At 44.4% G+C, this 25,430-nt stretch overlaps 1 protein-coding gene across 1 annotated transcript in view; it reads right to left on the bottom strand.

Moving 5' to 3' along the window:
• Positions 1 to 25,424, bottom strand: part of IQGAP2 (IQ motif containing GTPase activating protein 2) — a 278,242-nt gene extending 252,818 nt beyond the window's left edge. The window contains exon 1 of the mRNA XM_029942461.1: positions 25,315 to 25,424. Within this exon, the coding sequence (XP_029798321.1) occupies positions 25,315 to 25,360 (46 nt within the window). The 5' untranslated portion in view covers positions 25,361 to 25,424. The remainder of the gene's footprint in view (positions 1 to 25,314) is intronic.
• Positions 25,425 to 25,430: the final 6 nt, after the last annotated feature.

The following is a 25,430-nucleotide window of genomic DNA, read 5'->3' as shown; positions in this document are numbered from 1 at the left end:
TAGATAAGTGTTGCCAAGGCTTATGTCAAAGAAACTACTGCCTATTTGCTCTTCTAGGATTTTTATGGTTTCAGATCTCAAATTAAGTTCATGTTTGTGTATAAGAAAGTGGTCAAGTTTCAGTCTTTACCAAGTAGCTGCCCAATCTTCCTAGCATCATTTATTGAAAAGACCATCTTTTCTCTATTTTATTTTCTTGCCTTTGTCTTAGATTAATTGACAACATAAATGTGGATTTCTGGGATCTCTATTCTGTTCATTGATTTATGTGTATATTTTTGTGCCAATACTATACCATTTTGATTACTATAGCTTCGTAATGTATCTTGAAATCTGGGGTTGTGATACCTCCAGCTTTATTCTTTCTCAAGATGGCTTTGGCCATCTTTTGTAGTCCATACAAGTTTCAGTAGTATGTGTTCTGGCTCTCTGGAAAATGCTATTGATATTTTGATAGGGATTACACTGAATCTGAAGAATGCTTTGGGTAGAATGGACATTTTAACAATGTTAATTCTTCCAATCCATGAGCATTGTATATCTTCCCTGTGTATGCGGTCAATTTCTTTCATCAGTATTTTATAGTTTTTCAAGTATACATCTTTCCTATTTATTCCTAGACATTTTAATCTTCTTTCCCCTCACTCCCCCACACCCCCATATTTTTTTGTGCAACTGTAAATGTGATTTGTTTTAATTTCCTTCTGCTTTGTTATTAGTATAGAATTAGTACAGAAACTCAAGACATTTCTGTATATTAACTTTGTATCCTGCAACTAAACTGAATTTATTTATTCTAATAGCTTTTTTGGTGGTGTTTAGGGTTTTCTGTGTACTGGACCATGTCATCAGCGAATAATGACAGTTTTGCCTCTTCCTTCCCTGTTTGGGTGCCTTTTTTCCTTGTCTGATTGCTGCAGCTAGGACTTCCCACACTATGTTTATTAATGTGGTCAGAGTTATTTTCATTACTTCTTTACAACAGATATCTTTTATTTCCTTATTTACAATGAACCTAGTCTTTGTTAAAAAATTTTTTTAATGTTTTATTTTTTATATTTGAGAGAGACAGAGCATGAGCAGGGGAGGTGCAGAGAGAAAGACACAGAATCTGAAGCAGGTTCCCGGCTCTGACTCATCAGCAAGGAGCCCAATGTGGAGCTCGAACTCATGAACCAGGAGATCATGACCTGAGCCAAAGTGAGATGCTCAACTGACTGAGCCACACAGGCATCCCTAGAATGAACCTGTTCTTGATTTAGCTTTGCTAGCTTCAAGCCAAGCACTTTATTTAATCAGTACTGCAACACAGTGTGAACTATTAGTGTCTTTTGTTTAAGTGGTTACAAAGTATTTGATTCCTTCCATTAAGAGGTAGAGTCTAGGTCCCATCTCCATGAATCTGGGCAGACCTACAATGGCTTTAACCAATGGAGGATGGCACAAGTGGTATTATCTGACTTTTGAAGCCAGGTTATAAAATCCCATGTGGTTTCCGCTCTCATAAAACCTTCCCTCTTGGAAGCCAGCCACCATGTCACATGGAGAATCTACCTGGTGGGGCTCTGGACAACAGCCCCAGCTCAGTTCAGTCTTCAGGTCATTTCAGCCAGAAGTTTGAGACTTTTCCAGCTCATTAACTGGTCCAGCAAATGGAGCAGAGACTGTGCCTTGCCTGAATCCCCAACGCAGAGAATCTACAAGTATAACAGAGTGGTGGCTTTATTCCACTAAGTTTTGGGGTAATGCATTACATAGCACTATCCAAGTTAATCTGTGTACACTGGTCTACGTGCCTAACTCAGCCAAGTGACATTTCTCTCATCCTAAATCTTTTTACTTTGACTACTTCTTGCTGTGAAGACATGTGGAAAGACGTGGAGGTCAAGACTCCTACCTCCTATTAGTCTTTAAATCGCTGTAACTGTCCTGTCATCACTCACAAACTAGAGAGATCTATTTTCCTCTCCTAGAGGGATACTGTGAGAGAACTCAGAAACGTGCTAAAACCCTACACAAGCAATAGAGTTGTGTGTGTGTGTGTGTGTGTGTGTGTTCCTTTTCATTCATCTGGAGCACAGTTACTCAAATGCAAATCCCCCATGAACTTGGGTTTAAGATTTAGTCAGGATCTCTGGACTTCTGGAAAATGTACAGACTCATTTATTTCTGTTCTCCCACAAAGATTTTCATAGCTTGGCACTCTAATTTTGAAAATTATGAATAAAACAAATTTACTTTAACACCCTCATCAGGGTAATAGGAGTGTTGACTAATTTTAACACAGATTAAACAATACGAAGGGGAAAAAACTACGTCTACATAAATGCTCACAAGGATTGTATTTGGGTAATAAAACTAAAGGTTATTTAAAGTTTTTCTTTACATTCCACTTTTTTTTGTTGTTGCTAGGATGACCATTTATTACTTCTATAAGAAACAGTCTTTAAGTTGACTGGTTTTATAAGCAATGTAAAGACACTGCTGTACTTGTAGATGGATTTCCAATCCCCACTCAGGGCACAAGAACAGTGGGTGGCCTGAGCTCTCACCTCCCTTGTAACACCAGTTGGAAATGTTTTACTCTCTTCCCACAGTTCCCAGCACCTTCTCCCACTCCATCGCTGGTACCAGCAGACCTGCAGAAAGAAAGGCTTCAGGGTAAGGAGAACACCAACTGTTCCTCGTGTTGCTCAATACCCTGGGAGAGTGACCCTTGCTAGGAGAGCAGGTGCCGGTTACCGCTCTCCCTGCAGCGCTCAGCAACTACAAAGTTATGCCAATGCTTTTCGGAGGGGCTGGTTCCCGAGTGACTCGTTCTCTCTGCTCAAACTGAACCCACGGAGCCAGCCAACAGCTCAGAGCCTAAAACCGTCTAATCCGCTGACTTTCTGGAACTGACCTGACCTTTTAGTGCCCAACCAGAGGGTGCAGCCATCTGTCTCAGGCTGTCCTGTTAAATTGCTCCTCATGGTGCCAGGTAAGTGGCTACGAGCCTTGGTCCTCCCGCTGCTTGACAGCCTGCAAGGCTACAGACGGGCTCAGACAGTCATGTCCGGCGCACAGAACAGTCTGTGGGTCGTCCCACAAACAGCAGATTGCCCAAAGCGTTATGCTGCCCCCACTCAGAGTGTTCTACCATCTTCCTGGACCTATTTGCCAACTTTCCTTTAGCTGTCAAGAGCTGGTCCTTCTTAGAGACTCACTACTTGAAGTATGGTCTACAAACCAGCAGCCTGGGCATCACCTGGACGCTGGTCCATGGGGGCCATCGCAGGGCCAGCCCACATCTCCTCAATCTGCAGTATGACTGGGTCCTCAGAGGACACATGAGCGCATTAACATGTGACTCGTGCTGTATTTGAGAACGCTGTTTTTTAAAAGTTAACATTTGGAATGCCTGGGTGGCTCAGTCAGTTAGGCGTTAGACTTTGGCTCAGGTTGTGATCTCATGGCCCATGAGTTTGAGCCCCACATCAGGCTCTCTGCTCACAGCTCAGAGCCTGGAGCCTGCTTCAGATTCTGTGTCTCCCTCTCTCTCTCTGCCCCTCCCTCACTTGTTTTCATTTTCTCACTCTCTCTCTCTCTCAAAACTAAACATTAAAAATACATTAAAAAAATAACAGTTAACATTTTTGTCAGTATGAAACTTGTTGTACTAATCATGGTAGGAATACTGTAAAAAGAGGTTTTAAAAGGTGGGAAAAAGCATAATCCCATTCCCAGCAGAAAGACTTCATTATTCATGCACTCTTGAAAGGGGAGGGGGGAAGAGCTCAGCACACTTTATTTCAGAGCCAAATCCCAGAGCATGAAAGTGAGGCTATTTCATTTTAAATCGCCACCCACCATCACAAACACTAATTGGTCCAGCAAATGGTATTATAAAAGCTTAAGGTGGGAGCGTGGCCAGAAGCAAGCCCAGCAATACAGAAATATCCAGAAAACAGTTTTGGGTCTTTACCTACAGCAGATTCTCGACTGGGGACATGTGGCAATGTGTGGAAACATTTTGGGTTGTCATAACAGGGGCGTGGGGGTGGGTACTACTACTGGCACCCGGCGTGTCAGGGATGCTGCTCAGCATGCCACAATGAACAGGCCCTTCCTCCCCTCCCCAACCAAGGACTGCCCGGTCCAAAATGGCAGCAGTGTTAAGGCTGAACAAGCCCAACCTACAGATTTAACTATAGTGTCATTTTCTCTTCCTTCTCAGCATCCCCAACACCTACAGCTGATCCCACCAGGAAACCTACCCTCCGGTGAAAGGTCTGCACTCCCCTTGCTCAGAGAGGAACATGCCCCTGAGCATGGGACAGCCAGGGACAGAGGATCTGGGGCCCTGCCGTTTCAGCAGGAAGGGTGCCTGCTTGTGGCCCCTCATCACCCATGCAGCGCAGGCCTTAGGTCATCTATTATAAAATCGCAGCTCGGAGAGCTCCAGGAGACCTCGTGACCCTCTGGTCCAGCTCCCTTGGGATATTAAACAGGCTGCATCCCAGCCGACACTGCCTAGAGACCAGCTCTTTATGACACAGAGGAAAGGGGGACAGGCCTCACAAGGAATGCAGAGAAAAGCAACAATGGCACTAACCCGAGTGCTTTAAGTGTCCAAGCAACTGCTGAGTGGCTGTGCTCTATTTTTAGCTCAACTTCCCTGAAAAGGCACCCTGCCTCCCCTTTTCTCAAATGCCCAGCACACTCTCCAACAGTTTTGGCTTCTCCTCTCCTCCCAAGGTTGCCGTCTAGGAAAGCGAAGTTCAATTTTACAAAACGGAGCAAGGTCCATCCTACAGAGCAGAGGGACCCTACGTCTCCCATTTAACCAGAAACGGCCCAGCTGACACCGTTGCCTTGGCAGGATTAATAGAATCCCCTTTCCCCACAAAGATGTCTACGTTTGTACGATGAGTTATACTGTAACCTTTCTTCTGGGGCATGCTATTCCCAGGGAGAACAAAGCTCCAGGTCTGGCAGGCTTCTGCAGGGCACAGTAAGCACCAGACCTGAAAGTGAAGCTGATGTGCAATTATGTCTAATTTGGCCGTTGCTGGCAAGGTGCCAGCTGACTGAGATTCTGCTCACTGAAAATGACTGGATGCCGATGAAGGGAAACCCAGAACTGAGCAAAGGCATTCTAATCTTCTGACTTGAGGGTGTCAAGAAAGAGGTTACTGGCACAGACCATGGGAAAAACCTATTCTTAATGTGATCCATGCAGTTCGTTACACAGCCATTTCCAATTGAAATTCAGTCCATCCTCTGACTTCTAACACTTGAACACGCAAAAAAAACCCTCTTGTTTCCATGTGACATGCATGCACAGACCCAGGGGTCTGAATGATGTTATGGAGTTCCCAGGTTCAGGGCAAAGGTAGTGGCATAATTCCTTATTGTAGCACACCAACAACCTCTAGCTGAGACTATGTTCGCCCAAGTCCATCAAGTCCAGATGGGAAAGAACTTGGTCTCTCACCATCAGAAGGAATGATATGAAATCTATGGGGTGGGGGTTCCCTCTGTTTTTAATATGATTACAGGCCTCTCTAGGAAAGACTAAAGAACAGGAAACTGTCCCACCTAAAACAAGTATTAACAATTTGATGCACTTCCTTCCAGTCTTTTCCCCCACAGAACTAAATCCTAACCTCCCCACAGTGTATATCCTGACATGTCACTTTATTATATAAGCATTTCTCTGTGTCATTAGAAATCAGTTTATTTTAAGTTGTGCCTTTGGTTCTCCAATGGCAACATTAACAGCTGTCTGCTCTTCAGACTTCCAAAGTTTATACATAACAGAAGGCAGTAAACAAAGAGGATGGAGAAGAAAAAAACAAACTAAAGCAATAAAATTTTAATGAATCTATCTCCCAAAATAGTCTTGGTCACCAGTGTTACGAGTTGTAAATGCCCCTGTCAGTTCTGTTAGCATCGGTGAAGCCGGCAGGCCTCCTGACCTCCCAGAGCTAGCTCATGCTCCTCATGGAGCAAAGACAGGGGCAGAGAGAGCAAGGTGCATGTGGGCTGAGAGTCCCCTCCCCATGCTCTCACCAATCCCACACACATGCACATATTCCCAGCTCCAGGCTCAGCTAACATTATCCCCTCTCTGGGACACGTCCTTGCTCCGCTGAGCACTGTTCGTGCTGGGCCCTGTGCCAGGTGCTTTACCTTTGCGATCCCACTTTGTCCTACTGATGCCATCCAACAGGTACACTCTGATTTCACAGGAGAGAAAACCATAGCCAAGTGACAGTAAGCAACAGAGCCAGGGCCCTGTGACACTGTGTCACCTCCTCAGCCTAAGATCTGCCCTAAGTGTTTCTCTGTCTCATGAACACAAATGTCTCCCTTTCCTCCTAGGAGTATTTGAGGAGGTCAATCAAGATAGATGGATTAGTTTAAAAAAAAAAAAAGTCTAAATATAAAGAGCCTGCTTTGGATTCTGTGTCTCCCTGTCACTCTGTCCTTCCCCTACTTCCAACTCACACACGCTCTCTCTCAAAAATAAAATAAAATAAAAATAAACATCAAGGAACTGGATGGACTGGTGGCTCAGTTGGTTAAGCGTCTTACTCTTGGTTCCAGCTCAGGTCATGATCTCAGAGTTTTGTGAATTTGAGCCCTGCTTGGGTTTCTCTCTCTCTCTCTCTCTGTCTCTCTGTCCCTCCCCTACTCATGCTGTCTCCGTCTCTCTCAAAATAAATAAATAGGAGTGCCTGGGTGGCTCAGTAGGTTAAGCGTCTGACTTTGGCTCAGGTCATGATCTTACGGCTCGTGGGTTCAAGCCCCACATCAGGCTCTGTGCTGACAGCTCGGAGCCTGGACCCTGCTTTGAATTCTGTGTCTCATTCTCTCTCTGCCCGCCGCCCCCCTTTACTTATGCTTTGCCTCTCTCTGTCTCTCAAAAATAAATACATACATACATAAACCTAAAAACAAACATTAAAAAATAAAGAAATAAATGTGGTAAAAACAGCAGTAAAAGACAAGAGGAAGGAAGACAGAAAGAATATAAATACACTGGAAACAATGGGTAAGCTCTCTACAAATTCTATAGATGAGCCCCAAATTTGGTTCTGTGCTCATCAGGCCAAAGCAAAACATGCAAAGTGGATATTCATAAACTTGAGTTATGGATCTATATCATAAAGTCCGGTCACCATAGAAATTTTGTTGGGAACAATGTATGTCTCAGACATGCAGCCTGATCAAATGACTACTAAATGAGCCAGTTTTCTATCTAACTGTTGGCTAAGCCTACAGGTACTGCAAAGACAGCTGGATACAAACTGCTCTAAAAAGGGTCACACATTACCCAGTTCTCTTATTCAAAATGAGCTAAATAAACTTTATGTCATTGAGAGAAGGTTTCAAACATCAGTCTGAGGTGCTTGCTGCTAAACAGTGTTGCTATTACTGCTCCATCTCTCACTAGGTTAGCACCCACTGAAGCCTCACCTGCCTTCTGGTGCCCCCAAACCCTTTCTTTGCTCTCTGTTCCTTCTGCATTCTGCTTGCAACCCCCTTCTTTCATCTGCGGGGTGAGGAGCAAGCACTTGACTGAATGGCAGTTACCAGCTAATCCCCTAACTCTCCACCTCTCTGTGGCTGTACTTACCAATTGTTTCTGAACAGCCAAAGTCACTGTGCTAAAAATTTACAATGACTACAATTCTCCCTTGTCACAAAGTTAATGGCTTTACTGAACTGAATAGTAGCCCCCCTGCAAATTCATGCATGCTCAGAACTTTGGAATGCGAATTTATTTTGAAATGGGGTCTTTGCAGATGCTATGATTTAAAATGAGGTCATACCAGATTAGCATTGGCTTTAGCCCAATGAGTAGTGTTTTATAAGAGCAAACAGACACCCAGGAAAATGCTAAGTCGTCATGGAGGAAGAGATTGGAAGGATTCATCTAAAAGCCAAGGAACTTAAGGATCGCCAGCAATAAGCAGCAGCAGGAAGAGAGGATAAAAGGGAATTCTTTATCTGAGCCCTTAGAGGGTGTATGGCCCAGTTAACACCTTGGTTGGGCTTCTAGCCTCCAGAATTGTGACAAAATAAATTTCTCTTCTCCCTAAAAAATGCATGTAAGCCCACAGTTTGCATTCGTTTGTTATAAAATAGGAAATGAATATAATGGGTAAAGGCAAGACCCAAAGGACAGAGTACCAAGTGCCCAAGACAAACTTTTTAACTTGTATCCAACAAGTATAGTGGGCACAAAATCTGGAGTCCCACCACCTGGATTCAAATCTTGACTCTGCCACCTAATCTCTCTGTACCTCATTTTCCTTACTTAAAAGGATAACATTACCAACCGCAGAGGGTCAGTGTAAGGATCAAATCAGATGTTTCATATACAGTGCTTCTATACAGCACCTGGCCCATACAAGCAATGGTGTCTACTTGTCATTATCAGCATCATTCAAGGCTAAATTGACAGAAAAAGTCAGAAACCAATCCCTGCTTTGACAACTGTGTATACATGATCTACGTCTTACAATCCTGCCCCCCTCCAGAAGGCATGAAGCACTACAGAGTGTCTCTCCCCAGGCTCTATGGGCAACCAGAGACAGGTCTAAGAGAAGGGCTCCATCAAGGTTTCCCACTCAAGTACAGTACCTGATTTTCAATACTTACCAGGCTATTAGCTCTGCAGAACCAAAATCTTCTCTGTTAAATAATCCCTGGGACTTCACACGCTATTTTTAGCACAAGCTCCAAACTAATCATTAACACACAGCAACTTGGTTATAGGCAGACTGTTGATCTAAAAATTCTCAGCTCATTATCAACCAGGAAATATAATAACAACCAACTTTCAAAAAGAGCAGCCTGCCAATCCTGAATTCACCTTACCCAGGAACAATGAAGCCAAAATCATCCAAACATGCTTCCTGAATCTCAACCCCACAGCGGGAGCTGTATATAAAAATGACAAGCACTCACCCTTATGACACAGTTTCTTCTTACTTTCAGTCTGCCATTCCACATCCCAGGTTCTCACACACTCCTGCCACTTTTTGCTTAGATTAAGAATCATCACTCTGGAAGGCTACCAGTCAGACTGTCAAAGATGTCAAGTCCAGTAAAATGGTAACAGCTCATTTTAAAAATACCTGCTTTCCAAATCATACTTCCAAAGATAATCAGATCTAACTAATATCTTTAAAACTGACAGGAAATATGATATTCATAGCTTGCACTGAATGAGTGCTTTCTCTTCACCAGACACCAAGTACTTCCCATAGATAATTCATTCTACTATAATTATTCCCGTTTTACAGGTGCACACCATGAACCAGGAAGTGAGGACTTTGTCCAAGGTCACACATTTAGTATTCAGAGGAGTTAAGTTAATGAAAATATTGTTTTAAGAATCCTATAAGCCCCAAAAAGGCAACCTATTACCTGCCTTTGCACTATTTATAGAAACCAAGGGCAATTTATTTTCTATGTACTAATACTATTTAAATTACCAGCACCAACATGAACAACTCAGGCAACAACAGATGTTGGTGAGGACACAGAAAAAGACGATCTCTTTTGCACTGCCGGTGGAAATGCAAACTGGTGCAGCCCCTTTGGAAAAGAGTATGGAGGTTCCTCAAAAAATTAAAAATAGAGCTACCTTACGACCCAGCAATTGCACTATAAGGTTTTTACCTATGGGATACAGGTATGCTGTTTCGAAGGGACACATGCACCTCAATGTTTATAGTAGCGCTATCAACAATAGCCAAAGTATGGAAAGAGCCTAAATGTCCACTGATGGATGAATGGATAAAGAAGATGTGGTGTGTGTGTACACACACACACACACACACACACACACACACGGAGTATTACTCGGCAGTCAAAAAGAAATGTTGCCATTTGCAACTACATGGATGGAACTAAAGGGTATTATGCTAAGCAAAATTAGTCAGAGAAAGAGAAATATATGACTTCACTCATATGAGGACTTTAAGATACAAAACAGATGAACATAAGGGAAGGGAAGCAAAAATAATATAAAAACAGAGAGGGGGACAAAACATAAGAGACTCTTAAAGATGGAGAACAAACAGGGGCTTACTAGAGGAACTGTGGGAGGGGAGATGGCTAAATGGGTAAGGGGCATTAAAGAATCTACTCCTGAAATCACTGTTGCACTATATGCTAACTTGGATATACATTAAAATAAAATAAAAATTAAAAAATAAATTGTCAGCCCCAAACTAAACTATTTAAAAAGTGATGTATACTGTTAATGAAAAGATTCTCTTATCCTGCCATCTGAGGGTGTAAAAAAGTAAATCTTAGCACAGTTAGATTTTACACACTTGGTCTTTATTCTCTATGAAGAGGAGATAGATACACACACACCCTTGGGGAGGTCATATGAACAGAAGCCCAGATATTTTACCCTTCAGAGGCTTCTCCAATTCACTTTACTGAAAATTGAGAGGTGGTTCCTCAAAAAGTTAAACATAGTATTACCATCTGATCCAGGAATCCCACTCCTGGATATAGACTGAAAACAAGTGAAAGCAGAGACACAAACACATATTGTACCCACCTATGGTCACAGCAGCGTTATTCACAAAAGCCAAAAGGCAGAAACAACTTGAGTGTCCATCAATGCATGAATGGATGAACAACATATTATGTGTATGTATATATACACCTACACATATATACATAGTTACACATAAACACATATATACACATAAATACATGCATATTCACACAAATACACATATATACATATACACATACATATATACACATACACATATACACACATACATACATGCATATATGCATACACATACACCATGGAATATTATTCAGTCTTCAAAAAAGTTCCATAACTTGGATGAACCCTGAGGACATCAGAGTAGGTCAAGTAAGCCAGTCACAAAAAGACTGATACCACACGATTCCACTTGTAGGAAATATCTAGAGTAGTCAAAATCCTAGAGAAAGCAGAAGGGTGGGGGCCAACGCCGGTAGGAAGGAGAATGGGAAGTTATTGTTCAGTAAGTACAAAGTTTCAGTTTGACAGGATGAAAAAGCTCTGGAGAAGAATTGTGTGGTTATAATTGGAGAACACTGAGTGTACCTAATGACACAGAACTGTACACTAAAAATGACTAAAATGAAGGCGCCTGGATGGTCGCTCAGTCGGTTGGGTGTCCAGCTTTGGCTCAGGTCATGATCTCATCGTTCGTGGGTTTGACAGGCTCTGTGCTGACAGTTCAGAGCCTGGAGCCTGCTTTGTGTTCTGTGTCCCCTCTCTCTGCCCCTCTGTGGCTCATTCTCATTCTCTTTCTCGCTCGCTCTCTCAAAAATACACATTAAAAAAAATTTAATGTCTAAGATGGTAAATATGATGTTGTGTATTTTATGACAAACATACAGAGTGAGTTAATTCGGTGGATTTCAAACTAGGCAACCAAGCCCAGTGAAATATCCTATGAAGTATTAAAATTTATCTATTTATCAGCAGTAGCAGGAGGTTGGACATGGTGGCCTCCTGATGTGATGTGCTGGGAGGAAACCACATCACCCGTAAGCCATTCAGGCCAGGAAATGGGCCTGGCCTCCTCAGGGGCCTGTGTCCTTGAACTGATAGGGAGGTGACAGTGCCCGCAAAAGACCAAGGTTGGGGGTGGGCGCAACAGCCAAAGGCAGTGTGAAAAACCTGACTGGACTGTGGATCCAAACAGTTGGTTATCAAGTACACTTGGGGAAAATTACTCAAATTAGATGGCAGACTTGAATGTATGGGACTGTTGGTCCTGGGGATGCGGAGGGAAATGTCCTCGTTGGCAAGGAAGATGGGAGCTGAGGGACTCAGGGGTGAGCTGCCCCAACATCTGCCGATGGGACGACGTGTCAAGAAGTGAGGCTGAGTGAAAGGAGTAGGTATTCACTGTACTGTTCTCTTTGAGGCGTTAGGGAGAGCAAAAATTTTTATTTACAAAATAAAAAAAAATAAAAATACCTGTATTAGAGTACTATACCCACACAAAGAGAGTATCTGGGGGATGGCATCCAAGGAATCAACATCTTCTTTGCAAAGCTCCCATGGAGGGTCTACTAGGTTGTCAACTATGAACTCCACAGATCTAAAAACAAGTGTGCTATTATGATAGCATGGTCGTCGTCAAAGATGTGCTATTAACCTAGCAAGCTGGCCCACTGCTGACACCCAGCAGCCCTGAGAAATCTTCTCAGGCCTAAGTGACCCCAGCTGCCCCCCCCTCCACCCCTCCTTGACTGAACAATAAATCACAACCTGTCAGCTTTGCAAAGAAAGAAGTTGCCTCCCAGACTGGGAGGCAGAATTGCCTTCCCTAGCTTCATCCCCTATTGCTGAACACACAGATTTCCTCCATCTCCTAAGGTAGTTTCCTTTTATGAAACATTCCCCTATGGCACAGGGCTCTTGAAAAGTCTTTACAAGACAGAGTACGAGCAGGAGGGCGCAGAGAGACAGGGAGACACAGAATCTGAAGCAAGTTCCAGACTCTGAGCTGTCAGCACAGAGACTGACGAAGGGCTCGAACCCACGAACCATGACATCATGACCTGAGCTCAACAAAGTCAGACACTTAACCAACTGAGCCATCCAGGTGCCCCAGAAAGTCGTTACAAGCTTAAGGATCTTACTACTCTCTTGGGTTTGCATTATTCACACCTCCTAGGAAAAGAAATGTTTAGCTGGACACGGAAGGATCTGGCCAAAGATTATTTATACACTAGTATTTAAAAAGTTCACATCTCACAGGTATTGTTACCCCAAATCAGTGTTGCCTTTCAAGCCAGACAAAGAAGAAAAAAAATTCATTGCAAATATGGGTTCAAACATAGTCTAGGTCACAAAACTCAAGTGGCTGGGGCACCTGGGTGGCTCAGTCGGTTAAGTCTCAGACTTCGGCTCAGGTCAGATCTCACGTTCGTGAGTTCGAGCCCCGCGTAGGGCTCTGTGCTGACAGCTAGCTCAGAGCCTGGAGCCTGCTTCCGGTTCCGTGACTCCTTCTCTCTCTACCCCTCCCCCTCTCATGCTCTGTCTCTCTCTGTATCAAAACTAAATAAAACATTAAAAAATTTAAAAAAATAACTCAAGTGGCACTGGGCTGGAGGCAGATAGAGGATTAAGAGCTAACACTAACATGTGTAACACGACACTACAAAGTTCCTCAAGTAAGTGGCAAAATGAGTCCTGGACACAATCACACATATACCCATGTGAGTCATTTTCAGAGCAACGTCCCATACCTCACATCCCTTTTGGGGTAAACATAAACTCATTTTTCAGATAGAGTCAGGAGCTCAGACAAGTCCTACTCCATATTACACAAGTGACACCTTAACCCAAGCTCTCAGATGGGTGATGGGACCTCATCTTCCGCGGCGCTTCACACCTCTCATGGTTTCAGGCTACCAGTATTTCCACCACAGCTACCACAGGTTTGAAACATAACTCAGGGGGCAGTGGTGGCTTCCCGGGGGCCAATAAGCTTCTAGACTCCTGTGTACTATTATCTGTACTTTTCACAAATATTTTCCTCCCCACTGGAATGACTACAAAGCAAATGCAATCTCTAATTGAAGAACATTTCAAAACTGCTTATTTTTACCTAAGACTCTTATCACACTTGACCCCTGAGGCCCTGGTCTGCTGACTCGATGTGAATTCCACCATATATGTAGCATCCGGCGCTTCTTGTCAAATGTAAGAATACTCGGTGGTCTCCTCTTTTTAGATTGTTGAGAGCCCTCCCGGCGAGTCAGGAGAATAACCACCCTGCTGCTAATGTCGGCAATCTGTAGGGTCACTGTGAACACTACTTCTTGAGTCATTACTGCTTTTTACAGAGCAGTTTCCTGAGCACTTTTCCTTCACAGATTTCAAAAACCTGAGGCACCTGGCTGGCTCGGTGGTAAGAGCATGGGACTCTTAATCTCAAGGCCCTGTAGTTCGAGCCCCACATTGGGTGCAGAGATGACTAAAACAAGCCAACAAATAAAAATCCTTCAGTAGCTACTGTCCACCTGGGATATTTCCCCCCCTGGTGCCATTGTCAAGTTCACCTTGCTGATCTTTATGTTTTTCACCCAGCCTCTCATGACCTCTCTCCCAATTACAGTAGCTTAACAACTATGCATCCTGGCCCGGCAAATCTGTCTGTCTCTCCATCTGGCTCTCCCTTACACACACACACACACACACACCTGGAAAATTCGATTGCCACTGAATTGTTCCATGACAGCAGACCTGTTTTTCAGACCTGTAATTTTCTCAAGACAGGGCTAATATCTAACAAGAACTTTGCATCTTCATCAGGTAAGGGTAACTATTAGAACTTTTTAACTATAAAAGTATTTACATAGACATTTGAAGAGGAAAAACATGTTTTTAATTCACCCATTACCTCATTACCTAGATACAACCACTGTTGACATGATGATTTACTTATGGGCTAGATACTGGGGATACAACAGTAACCAAAAAACCATCCCTACCCTCAAGGTGTTTCTTTTATTTTGTCCATGTTTGTCTTCAGAGTAATCAGCATAGTATTTTCAAAACTCATCTGATTGTTATGAAAGCTAATCTGTGGTAAAACAATTTAAAATCCTATTTCCACCCTTGCTAGAGCCTACACTGAAGAGGAACATATAAGCATAATTCTCCAAACTATCGGCTACTTCAAAAGAACAACAGCAAATACGTTATTGGAGAACAGAGGAAGAAATCCAAGACTGTACCCAGAATTAGTGCCAAAGACAATGCTGGTTCCAGTGAACAGGTAACTATCTTTTATGTATGTTTAAGTAATTTTTTTTCCCTTTGGAAAATAAATCTCAACTACAGAATAAAAGCTAAAGCATGTCTGTATAGCTCTGAAATGACCATTTTCAGACAGACTTCTAAGAGTTCAGCATGAGCAAGGCTCTGGGAAGCCACCTTCCTGGATCTTCTAAGGGGCAGCACAGTTTTGTGGGATGAGGGCTGAAATGAGAACCCCCACCCTGGGAGGTTGGCTTTATGACCGACCCCTCCCAATCCTCTTAGCCCACCCCTGGAAAGCCTGCTCGGTCAGCCCAGGGCAGACGTGCCCAATGGCCATGGAGCTGTCCATCAGTTAAGTCTAGCTGGTCTCAACTGTCCCCCCTGGGGACAGTGAGAAGCAGTGGGGGAGGATAGAAAACATGTAAATGACACATGCTAGAATCAAATGCCTGGAGGAAAAAGGCGCAGAATGAAGAATAATCTGCAAGTGCCAAGGTGAGAAGCAGCCTAGTTTCTTGGTTTCTCAGGGCTCCAACATATATCCTGGTTATATCTAGCAGTTGAGCTTCGCTGGGCCCATGAATGTAAGCTTCACTAACTTTCTGGAAGCAGGAAGGCCTGAGGGATGTCAGACACCCCAGTGTACTTCCTCCTCTTCCTCTCCTCCCCTCTGAGCTCCCACAGCACTAGCTGGACCCTGCCAGCCACGTCCAACTCTACAATGTAAACCAGGCAAAAGACTAACACTTATTTCAAGTGGCTCCTTCCCATCTCGATATGTTTCCATCATGAACACTTGGGCTTTCAAGTGAGTAGCCAGCAGCAACAATCAACCTAACCCAAAAAGAGACAACAGGATGCTTAGTAACTGCAGAGTTCCTCACTCAGGTGTGAGAGTGACAACTCCACAGTCTTTTTTAAGATGACAGAAAAATACATGCAGGAATCCAATCCCAATCCAACCTGATTTAAACAAAGGAACAAACTGTGTTAAGATTTCTTACATATGCATAAACAAGGCTGATTTGATCCCCATGCAAAGTAAGATCCACTCAATTTCCATACAGATGACTAAAATATGTTCTCAGGAGTATACACTTTCAACGAAGTATGGTCCCATGATTTTTTAAAGTTAACTCTATCCCCAACATGGGATTCAAACTAACAATGTTAAGATCGAGAGTCACATGCTCGTGGGTGCCTAGGTGGCTCATTTGGTTAAGCATCTGATTTCGGCTCAGGTCATGATCTCACAGCTCTTGGGTTCCAGCCCTGCGTCGGGCTCTGTGCTGACAGCTTGGATACTAGAACCTGCTTCAGATTCTGTGTGTGTGTGTCTCTCTCTCCCCTCCTCCAATGACGCTGACTCTCTTAAAAATAATAAATAAACACATAAAAATAAAAGAGCTACATGCTCTATCGACTGAACCAGCCAGGTGCCCCTGGGCCAAGAATGTGAAGTCCACTTTCGGTTAAGGGGAGAAAAGGGCAAAGAGGTGAGGAGAAAGGCAAGGGAAAGTAGTGATGAGAGGGAGCCGCCATCATCATCCCCCTGCCCAACATTCAAGGGCTGTCTCTACAGAGGCACATTCTGATGAGATACGTTCCCTTGCATTTAATCCTTTAACCCTCTGAGCAGGCACTGTACCACCTGCATTTTACAACTAAGAAAACTTAGGCACCAAGAATCCAAAGTAACTCACCGAGGTCCCACAGAGTGTAAAGACAAATCTACTTGGCTGCCACTTGAAAGCTGCTCAAAGTATCTTTAACAGATAACAGAAATAAGCCCCTCTAGAGAAAGAGTACAGTGCAGACACTTGAAGCAAAACCAGTAATAACAAATATTTATTGAACATGTTCTCAGTGCCAGGGTACCAGGCCAGCAGCTAGCTAATGAACATAAACATGACTCAAGTAGTTGAAATACATAGCTTCCGTCTCTTGCAAATCAAGTCTTTTTAGATGAAGAGGACTAATGGAAGGCATTAACATTACTTAAGATTGAATGCGTATCTGCAAATAAGAATATAAGCATGGACAAAATTACCAGGAACTAATCGACCTTGTTTTTTTTTTAATGATATAAAAAGGTCTTCTTTCAAAGACTGATAATAATGGAATGCTAAAGGAGAGCAACTGAAGTCATCTGTGGGGATCCCAAGTGAGAAATAAAATCATAGGAATATACTCCTGTCTGTAATCAACAGCAAAACAAACAGATCTGTGGTTTCCTGCGGTGTGGGGATGACCTGGGTCCACTTCTGCCTAGCAAATAATATTTCTGCTAGCATGTTCAACTGTCCTAAAAACTATGGGAGCACCGGGGTGGCTCAGTCAGTTAAGCGTCTGACTTCAGCTCGGGTCATGATCTCGAAGTTCATGAGTTCAGGCCCCGTGTCAGGCTACATGCTGACAGTTTAGAGCCTGGAGCCTGTTTTGGATTCTGTGTCTCCCTCTCTCTCTCTCTCTCTGCTCCTCTCCCACTCTCTCTCTGTCTGTCCCCCTCAAAAATAAACATTAAAAAAATTTTTTAAAAAGCTGTGAATACGTGAATGAAAAACACTCCCAGTGGTCATGAAGAGAAAAATGGAGGAAGAGGACATCCCTCAACCCTTACTGTCCAGGCCCCCCTGCAGGTATGAGAGCCCACAATTGCCAGCTTGATTTCACAGAAAGACTTCCCAGCTCCCTCAGCCTCCCCAGTGGCTCCTAAAAGCACTGCCTCCACCTAGAAATCCTTGTGAAGGAGACCTCACTTCCTCCTCAGTGGAGATTTTGGACTTGATGTTCCCTATCACATTTGTTTTCTAGAAGAGAGTAAAGAAACCTTCAAGACAGACCAAAATAAATCCGGTAAAATAAACACAAACTTAGAGAAATCAATGCCTGGATCTGTGTGTGGTGCAGGTGTGTGCTCCAATCAAACAGGAGGAAGAAGTTAAATAAAACCTTCAGTATTGTACCCATGTGTTTACATTTATTTGGCAAAAACCTGCAAGCACTGTGAGGTGCATAACTGCCTATTAGGAACATCTGTTCACCTTTGCCCTTGAGCAGCGCAACAGAATCACCTAGAAAGCTCTGCCGAAAGGGTGCTCGGCCCCACCTCCAGTTTCTGATTCAGAAGACCTAGCGGAGGGGGATGTGGAGAAATTCCCTTTTGGGGCACCTGTGTGGCTCCGTCGGTTGAGCATCCAACTTCAGCTCAGGTCATGATCTCATTGTCCGTGAGTTTGAGCCCTCCCCCACCCCTCGGCATCAGGCTCTGTGCTGACAGCTCAGCGCCTGGAACCTTCAGATTCTGTGTCTCCCTCTCTGTTTGTGCTCTCTCTCTCAAAAATAAACATTAAAAAAAAAAAAAAAAAGAAAGTCCCTTTTCCAACAAGTTTGCTGCTGTTGCTCTTCTAGAAACTGCTCCCTGCAAACACTGCACTGACGGGAGACACAGGGGCACACGCGGCCTAATCCAGGACTGTAAAATTAAATAGAGTTACATCTCTGAGCCTATGAACGAACTGGAAACGTGGTGTCAGCCATCTTCCATTAGCCGTTTTTCAACCCAACTGAGATGCTGGTCGTTGGAGGGCACTAAATCTCTACTGAAATTCGAAAGGTAAAAACTGTCCCAAGTAATGGAGGAAGTGGGAAAAAAAAAAAAGTGAAAGGGGCTCTGGGTGGCTCAGTTGGTTGAGCATCTGACTCCAGCTCAGGTCATGATCTCAGGCCTCCTGAGTTCAAGCCCTGCATTGGGATCTCTGCTGTCAACGCAGAGCCTGCTTGGGATTCTCTCTCCCTCTCTACCCCTCCTCTGCTCTTGCATGCTCTCTCTCTCTCTCTCAAAAATAAACAAAATTAAAAAAAAATAAGTAACAGAAACCCTACTGCCAGATAATTTAGTTGTCTAGATATTCTTCTCACTTCTTCTCAGAGAATTTACCTTCTGGAATCGTTTAGAGTTAGTTGTGCAGATCCTGGGCTGGAGTCAGTCAGGGCCCATAGGGTCCCCGTCTACCCGTCTCTGTGTTCACTGAACGCCTTCAGTGCCATATGCGTCATCACCATTCAGCATCCTCTGTCCTATCCTGAGCAAAACTATCTGACAAACGTGCCCATCCACAGGAATCCCCAAACCTGGACACATGGTGCAGGGGCCTGTGAGCAGCAGACAGAGGGGACACCAGCGCCCACCCACACAGTCTTCACCGGCCCTCCTGCGGTTTCCGGCGTCAGGCATTCCTATCACACCCAGCCTTCCCCCCTTCTCCACTTCACTGGGCCACTCCCTAATCAAAATCTACTGGAAAGTTAAAAAAAAAAAAAAAAAAAAAGCAAAAGATACCCCAAAGAAAAAAGTATTTCAGTGTGAGACTTTCTAGACAGTTCTAACTGCCCTTTGTTGGGTACAAATAAATGGTCCGTTGCCAAGTACCCTTCCAGCTACACCACCCTGCCTCGTCATCTATCCTACAGCCTCAGCTTCACCCCCACACCAACTACCCACGCAACAAATATGCGGCAATGCCTTTCACTTTTCCCTCCCACCTTCCTCAAGGCCTTCAAATTCACAATTCATGAAGCCTTCCTATCACCCCATCCTAATCCATCCTGACGTCTTCCCTTCCACAAAACTCATAAGTGCATAAAGTGTATCCTTCTTTATTTTCCAGTTTCTCTTACATGCTGTTCCCATCCAAGTCATTTTCCTTTTATCCATAACCTGCTGTCCTTAGTAGGTGCTCTGTTAATTGAAATTACAATTTGTTTAGTGCTGTGTGCCAGAAACCACACCAGCCACCAATTCAGGAATATAAAACACCATCCTCCAAGGTACAGGAGGAAACCCTAAGGCTACTCAGGCAGTCAGTGCCCAAATAAGGATTCAGACCCACACCTCCTCAACTCCAAGGCTGTTGCCATTTCACAAACACCATTCTTCTGCCCTTCAAGGGAGAAAAATAAAGTAGAACAGTAAAGTGACAAAGTCCTGGCTGACGTGTCAGTCACCTCACCACAAACTTCTGCCTCATTTCTCATCAATCCTAGTTTTTAAGGCATGGCCAGTATATGTAATAAAATGTGTTTTACAAATTATCCTATTCGGAATCACTGGAGTATACGACTGTATTATGGAAAAACTTTTAATTTCAGTGCCTCACAGTGAGATGGGAGGTCTCTACACATATATAAAATCCTTTGATGAAGCCTGGATGTGCTCTATAAAAAGCTCAGGGATTCTTCTATGCTTTTCTTGGGGGTGGGAGGAAGGAAAATCCAGTTTAGACAATACCATGCATCTACTTTTTTCCCCCATTTTTTTTCATGTTTATTTATTTTGAGAGAGACAGACAGACAGGGTGTGAGCAGGGAAAGGGCAGAGAGACAGAGGAAGAGAGAGAATCCCAAGTAGGTTCCATGCTGCACACACAGTGCCCAGCACAGGGCTCCAGCTCATGAACCCGGAGATCATGACCAGACCTGAATCAGGAGTCAGCCCACTGAGCCGCCCAGTGGCCCACCATGCATCTACATTTAAAAGAGCACACTATCCAAATAGCTAGAGGTTTGTGGAATTTGATAAAATCATGACACACACCAGAAACAAAAAGAGGTGGAACCCCTATGAGTGATTCAGAGGAGATTCAGGCAATAGCCAGTAGACAAAGCCTTCAGGCTCCGATGGCACCAGCTGTCAAGTTGGGGTCACCAGCCAGCTGTGTGGCCTTGAGACATCATCATAGATTTCAGCTCCTCTGTGAAATGGGGAGACCGCTGGCCCTCTCAAAAGTACTAATAAGCAGATGATCACAATGGCACATGAAAAATACCAGCTCTTGCCAAGTTCATAAACCTGAATTCTCATGCTCAAGGGCCTACCCTGTAGAACGGCAGCTGACTATCAAACCAGAAGTTGGGTGGACTTTTGTTTCTCTTTTGGTTACCACGAAGACATGGTGTATTAGATCTGTTCATATACTAAACTTTCAAATAAGTTGTTAGAAAGCTTGCCTAGTGGGAGGGTAAGGGGCAATAGCAAACCAATGGTTCCCTAGAGACAAAAGAGGTAGCTAACACCCTAAATACTAAATTCTGAAACAAACTTGGTATTACAAGCTTAAACTCTCCCAAACAAGTCATTTTGGCTAACAACATGTGTAATTAAAGTTAAAAGACACTTTAGCTGGTGACCTTGAGGATCTTTTGGAAAAACTCAATCAAAACAAGCACATGAAGGGGTAACTTGACTTTTTGTCTACTAATGATAGCTTCACAGGTCAACACAGCATATGCCTTGAACCTTTTGCCTTCAAATGAAACCAGCACACCACGTTCAGGCCCAGACACACTCCAAGTTGTATTTGATTCTGTTTTACACATCTCAGTTTAACTAGTTCAGAAATTTCTTTCCATATTAATACTGAGAGAAAGAATAAGAAACTTAGTTATGTAGAAATCTCACCATTCAAACAAGAACGTTATTAAAAAAAAAAAAGTGCTCACAAGATCAGCCAGAACAGTACCACCTCCATCCCAGCACGCCTGGGGGCGTGCACGGGTGTGCGCACGCACACACACACACACACACACACACACACACACACACACTTCTGCTAGGCTTATGTTGTATTTTCTAAAAGAAACAGTGAAACACTGATGACAGTTTTACAATGTTTCTCATGAGAGAAAAGAAGTTTTGCAGAGGGCGGAAAATCACAGTGCTTGCCAAAATCACATTGATTACCACCCCCCCCACACACACATAGTAGGTACTTAAATGTTGACTGAAGTATCAGTTCTGAGCGAGATCATCTAAGTGCAGTCTTTTGCTATCAGTGATGTTCCTAACTCTCAAGTAACTGGAACAAAACTTTTGACAGATCATGGTGGCAGTGTGTTTTGAGAATTATTTTGGCTAATTTATCATAGTTCATTATGATAGCACAAAAATTATTTGCAAATCATGCCTACCCATGAGTGTCATTTAAATTTGGTTTTGAGTATAAAAAGATACTCTAGTTATGATATTGTATCATGCAACATTCTGGTTCTGTCTAAAGTAGTAAAGCTGGGGCACCTGGGTGGCTCAGTCAATTAAGCACCTGACTCTTGATTTCATCTCAGGTCATGGTCTCACAGTTGCTGGGATTGAGCCCTGCCTCAGGCTCTGTGCTGACAGCACAAAGTCGGCTTGTGATTCTCTCTGCCCCTCCCCTGCATTCCCTCTCTCTCTCTCTCCATCTCTCTCTCTCTCACACACACACACAAATAAACATTAAAAAATAAATTAGAAACCAATTTTCATCTTTGGCCGTTTATTCCCTGAAGCACTATACTTTGTTCTGTATTAACAGGATACAAAATAACTTCATAGGTTGCAGGAGAATGGGGCCAAAATGGAAAAGCAGAGATTAAATAAAAAACGATTTAATTTTAATTCAGGGCTCCTTTGTGCCCATCAGGAAGACTTCAGCAATCTTTCACGTCTGAAATCCGAAGAGTGCCTTCCTGGAGAGCTCGCTGAGAAATCCCTCAAGTGCAACTTACTACGTGGTATTTTACAGGTACTCAGCCTGGTGGAGAACAGCCCTGAGCTCAGTGAATTAACTTTGTACAAAAATTACTGAATTAAATGACGTTTCAAGGGGAAGAGAGATGGCAGAACAGAAGACCAGACCTAAAACAAGTCTAACAGATTAATACCAACTACGAAAATGTTGTTGACAAAGCCCAGTCTCAAATACCTTTTACTCAGAATGTACAGTACTAGAACTTAAATTGTAACAACATATAGGGAAAGTGCTGGGATTCTGCGTATCTTTAAATGTCAGGGGGGTGCCTGGGTGGCTCAGTGGGTTAAGCGTCTGACTTCAGCTCAGGTCATGATCTCATGGTTCGTAGGTTCGAGCCCCACATCGAACTCTGTGCTGACAACTAGCTCAGAGCCTGTTGCCTGTCTTCAGATTCTGTGTCTCCCTCTCTCTGACCCTCCCCTGCTTGCGCTGTCTCTCTCTCTCTCTCTCTCTCTCTCTCTCACACACACACACACACACACACACACACACAAAAAATTAGAAAAAAAAACCAAAAAATAAAAATAAATAAATAAATGTCAGGGATAACACCTGTATGCTATAGTCCGAGGTTTTATTAAACCTGTATTTACCAAACTCACAAACAAGAAAAAGCACAATTCTGTAATCAACACACCAAGGACAGTGCATTTTCCTTCATTCCTTTGCGGCTTTCCTGGGAAGTGCTCACAGCGCTGTTTGCAGTCTTGTGTTGACAGAGGCCCAAAAATCAAACCACCACCAGAAATTACGTATTCAAATACATGAGAGAGTCTCCATTTGCATGAATAATGAGCATTTCCTAACACTAAGGTATATTTAACTAGATTTTCTCAAATAAACTATGAACATACAACCATTCATAAGCCTGGTAGCAAAATAAAGAAATGTTCATGTTAAGGAGGTAACAGGCGATTTAACTAAAGCCTTAATATTTTAGGGCGACCATAAAATCTCGAAACTATCAAACACTTTTTTTACTCAATGACGAAACAATGCCAGCACTTCACAAGCTGGGGGAAGGCAAACGGGAGGTTGCACAGCACTCCATCACACCAGACTCATGAGAGAAGAAGGACAATTATTTCCAAAGTGGCTGGGGCACCTGGGCGACTCATGTCATGATCTCACAGTTCGTAAGTTGGAGCCCAGCAACGGCCTCTGTGCAGACAGCTCAGAGCCTAGAGCCTGGAGTCTGCTTTGGGATCTGTGTCCCCCTCTCTCTCTCTCCACCCCTCCCCCACTCATGCTCTGTCTCTCTCAAAAATAAACATTTAAAACAAAACAAAAAGAAAGTGGCAATGTGGAGTGTCATTCATGCTTGTGGGATCTGAGCCTCCTTGGCTGGGTTTCTGTAAGGGGCTAAGTCCCAGGTGTATTCCATGAAAATCAAGCAACATGTTTCCACTTGCAAATATGTTACATTAAAGCACTTCATTCCCTACAACTTTGCAGAGGACATTGGACTAGTGAGAGATGACCCACTGAATACGTCATGCTTTTAATGGCATCCAGAGCCATTTTTGGTGTCTCTCTGCCTAATTTCCAGAATGTGATCGATCATCTTATAATTTGACACATTGAAGCTACCTTATGTTCTGGGAGCTTGTCACATAAATACAAGACTCTCACCAGCCTGAGGCTGACACCACACACATTGAATGACCACAGCATGGCTCCTGGAATCCAAGGAGCTCTGCCATCTGTGTGCTTTACTACACTGTCATTAAGGCTGCAAAGAACGGGTCCTGATGAAGAGTTTCATGCATTTCCCTGCTGTACAGAGGTTGCGGCTGGCTCCTGGGCTTGTTCCTCATTGCCTGACACCAAAGGGGTCACGTGGCAAAACTAACTTCCTATCTCTAACACTCCATTCCAAGACTAATGGGGAGAAAGAACTTACACATATAACTCCTCCCCTCTCACCCTGCCCTCCCAAACAAACAAAACGGCCCTGCAGCAGGTAACACCACCTTACCCCAAACCTGATTCCTTTACCACAAGGCAGGCCAGGGCAAAAGATTAACCAGTGGTCTTCAGCCATGGGTTTACAGGCAGGGCCTATGATGGGGAGCACACGCCAACTTTTTGTTTGTTTTAAAGGAAACACTTCCTGGCACATGTTTAGGAAGACTCTGAACTCTGTACATGAGGCCACGTGGTTGGTGCTAATCTGGCTCCATCTACTCACGATCCGCCAAAGCAACCTCTTTCGGATGGCAGCACCCCCTGGCTGGATAATCGACACCAACTCGTTCAAGTCACGCGGGCTCGGACTGGATCCTGGGGAGTCTAGCTCTCCGTCCTCTCCCCAAGGCAGTCCTGGCAGGGTCACAGGCAGCAGGGGCAGATGGGATGGGCCCGGAGGTGCCCCTTTCAGCAGCACCAGGAAAGGACTCATGCCAAGGGGGCACAAACTGGCTTTTTAAGCTCACGCGTAGTTCGAGGGAGCAAGGTGGGAGGAGAGCTGTTCCAGGTGAGCCGACTTTGCCCCTGGTCGAGTGCGTGGGCACAGTACTCGCGGTGCCCACCTGTAGCCACAGCAAACTTTCCTCCGGAGTTGCAACAATCCAGTCCCTTACGCCACCCCCTGGTCCCTGCCGGCAGCGGCCGGGAGATCTGAGGGCTCCTCACCTGATACCCCTAAACCCACAACCTGGCCTGTCCCAGAGCGCAGACCCAGCGCTGCCTGCGCGCCCCAGTGGGATTTTCCGGGCAGAAGACTGGGGCTGCCAGCCGAGGAGCAGCAACTGGCGGGAGAGCGGGAAGACGCGGCTCACTACCCTGTGCAACTCGAGCTTCCAACTTCGCGGGCCACACAGCCGCTGGCCTCCCGCTCCCTCCTCGGCGCGCACCCGGCTCCCTCGGCTTCTCCGACGCGTCCCCCGGGGAGGGGGCTCCCCCAAGGCCGCCGGAAGCCCCGCGCGCCCAGCGTGTACTTACAGCCATAGCGGGGTCTCTGCAGGGACGGCAGCTCCTCGTGGGGCATCCTGCGCTGTTCCGGGGGCCCGCCCGGGGCGCGCCCCCCGCGGCTCCCCTCGCTAGCCAGGCTCGCCGGC

This window comes from Suricata suricatta, chromosome 6 (assembly GCF_006229205.1).
Source record: "Suricata suricatta isolate VVHF042 chromosome 6, meerkat_22Aug2017_6uvM2_HiC, whole genome shotgun sequence".
Lineage (NCBI taxonomy): Eukaryota > Metazoa > Chordata > Mammalia > Carnivora > Herpestidae > Suricata > Suricata suricatta.
This window is presented reverse-complemented; position numbering and strand designations above follow the sequence as displayed.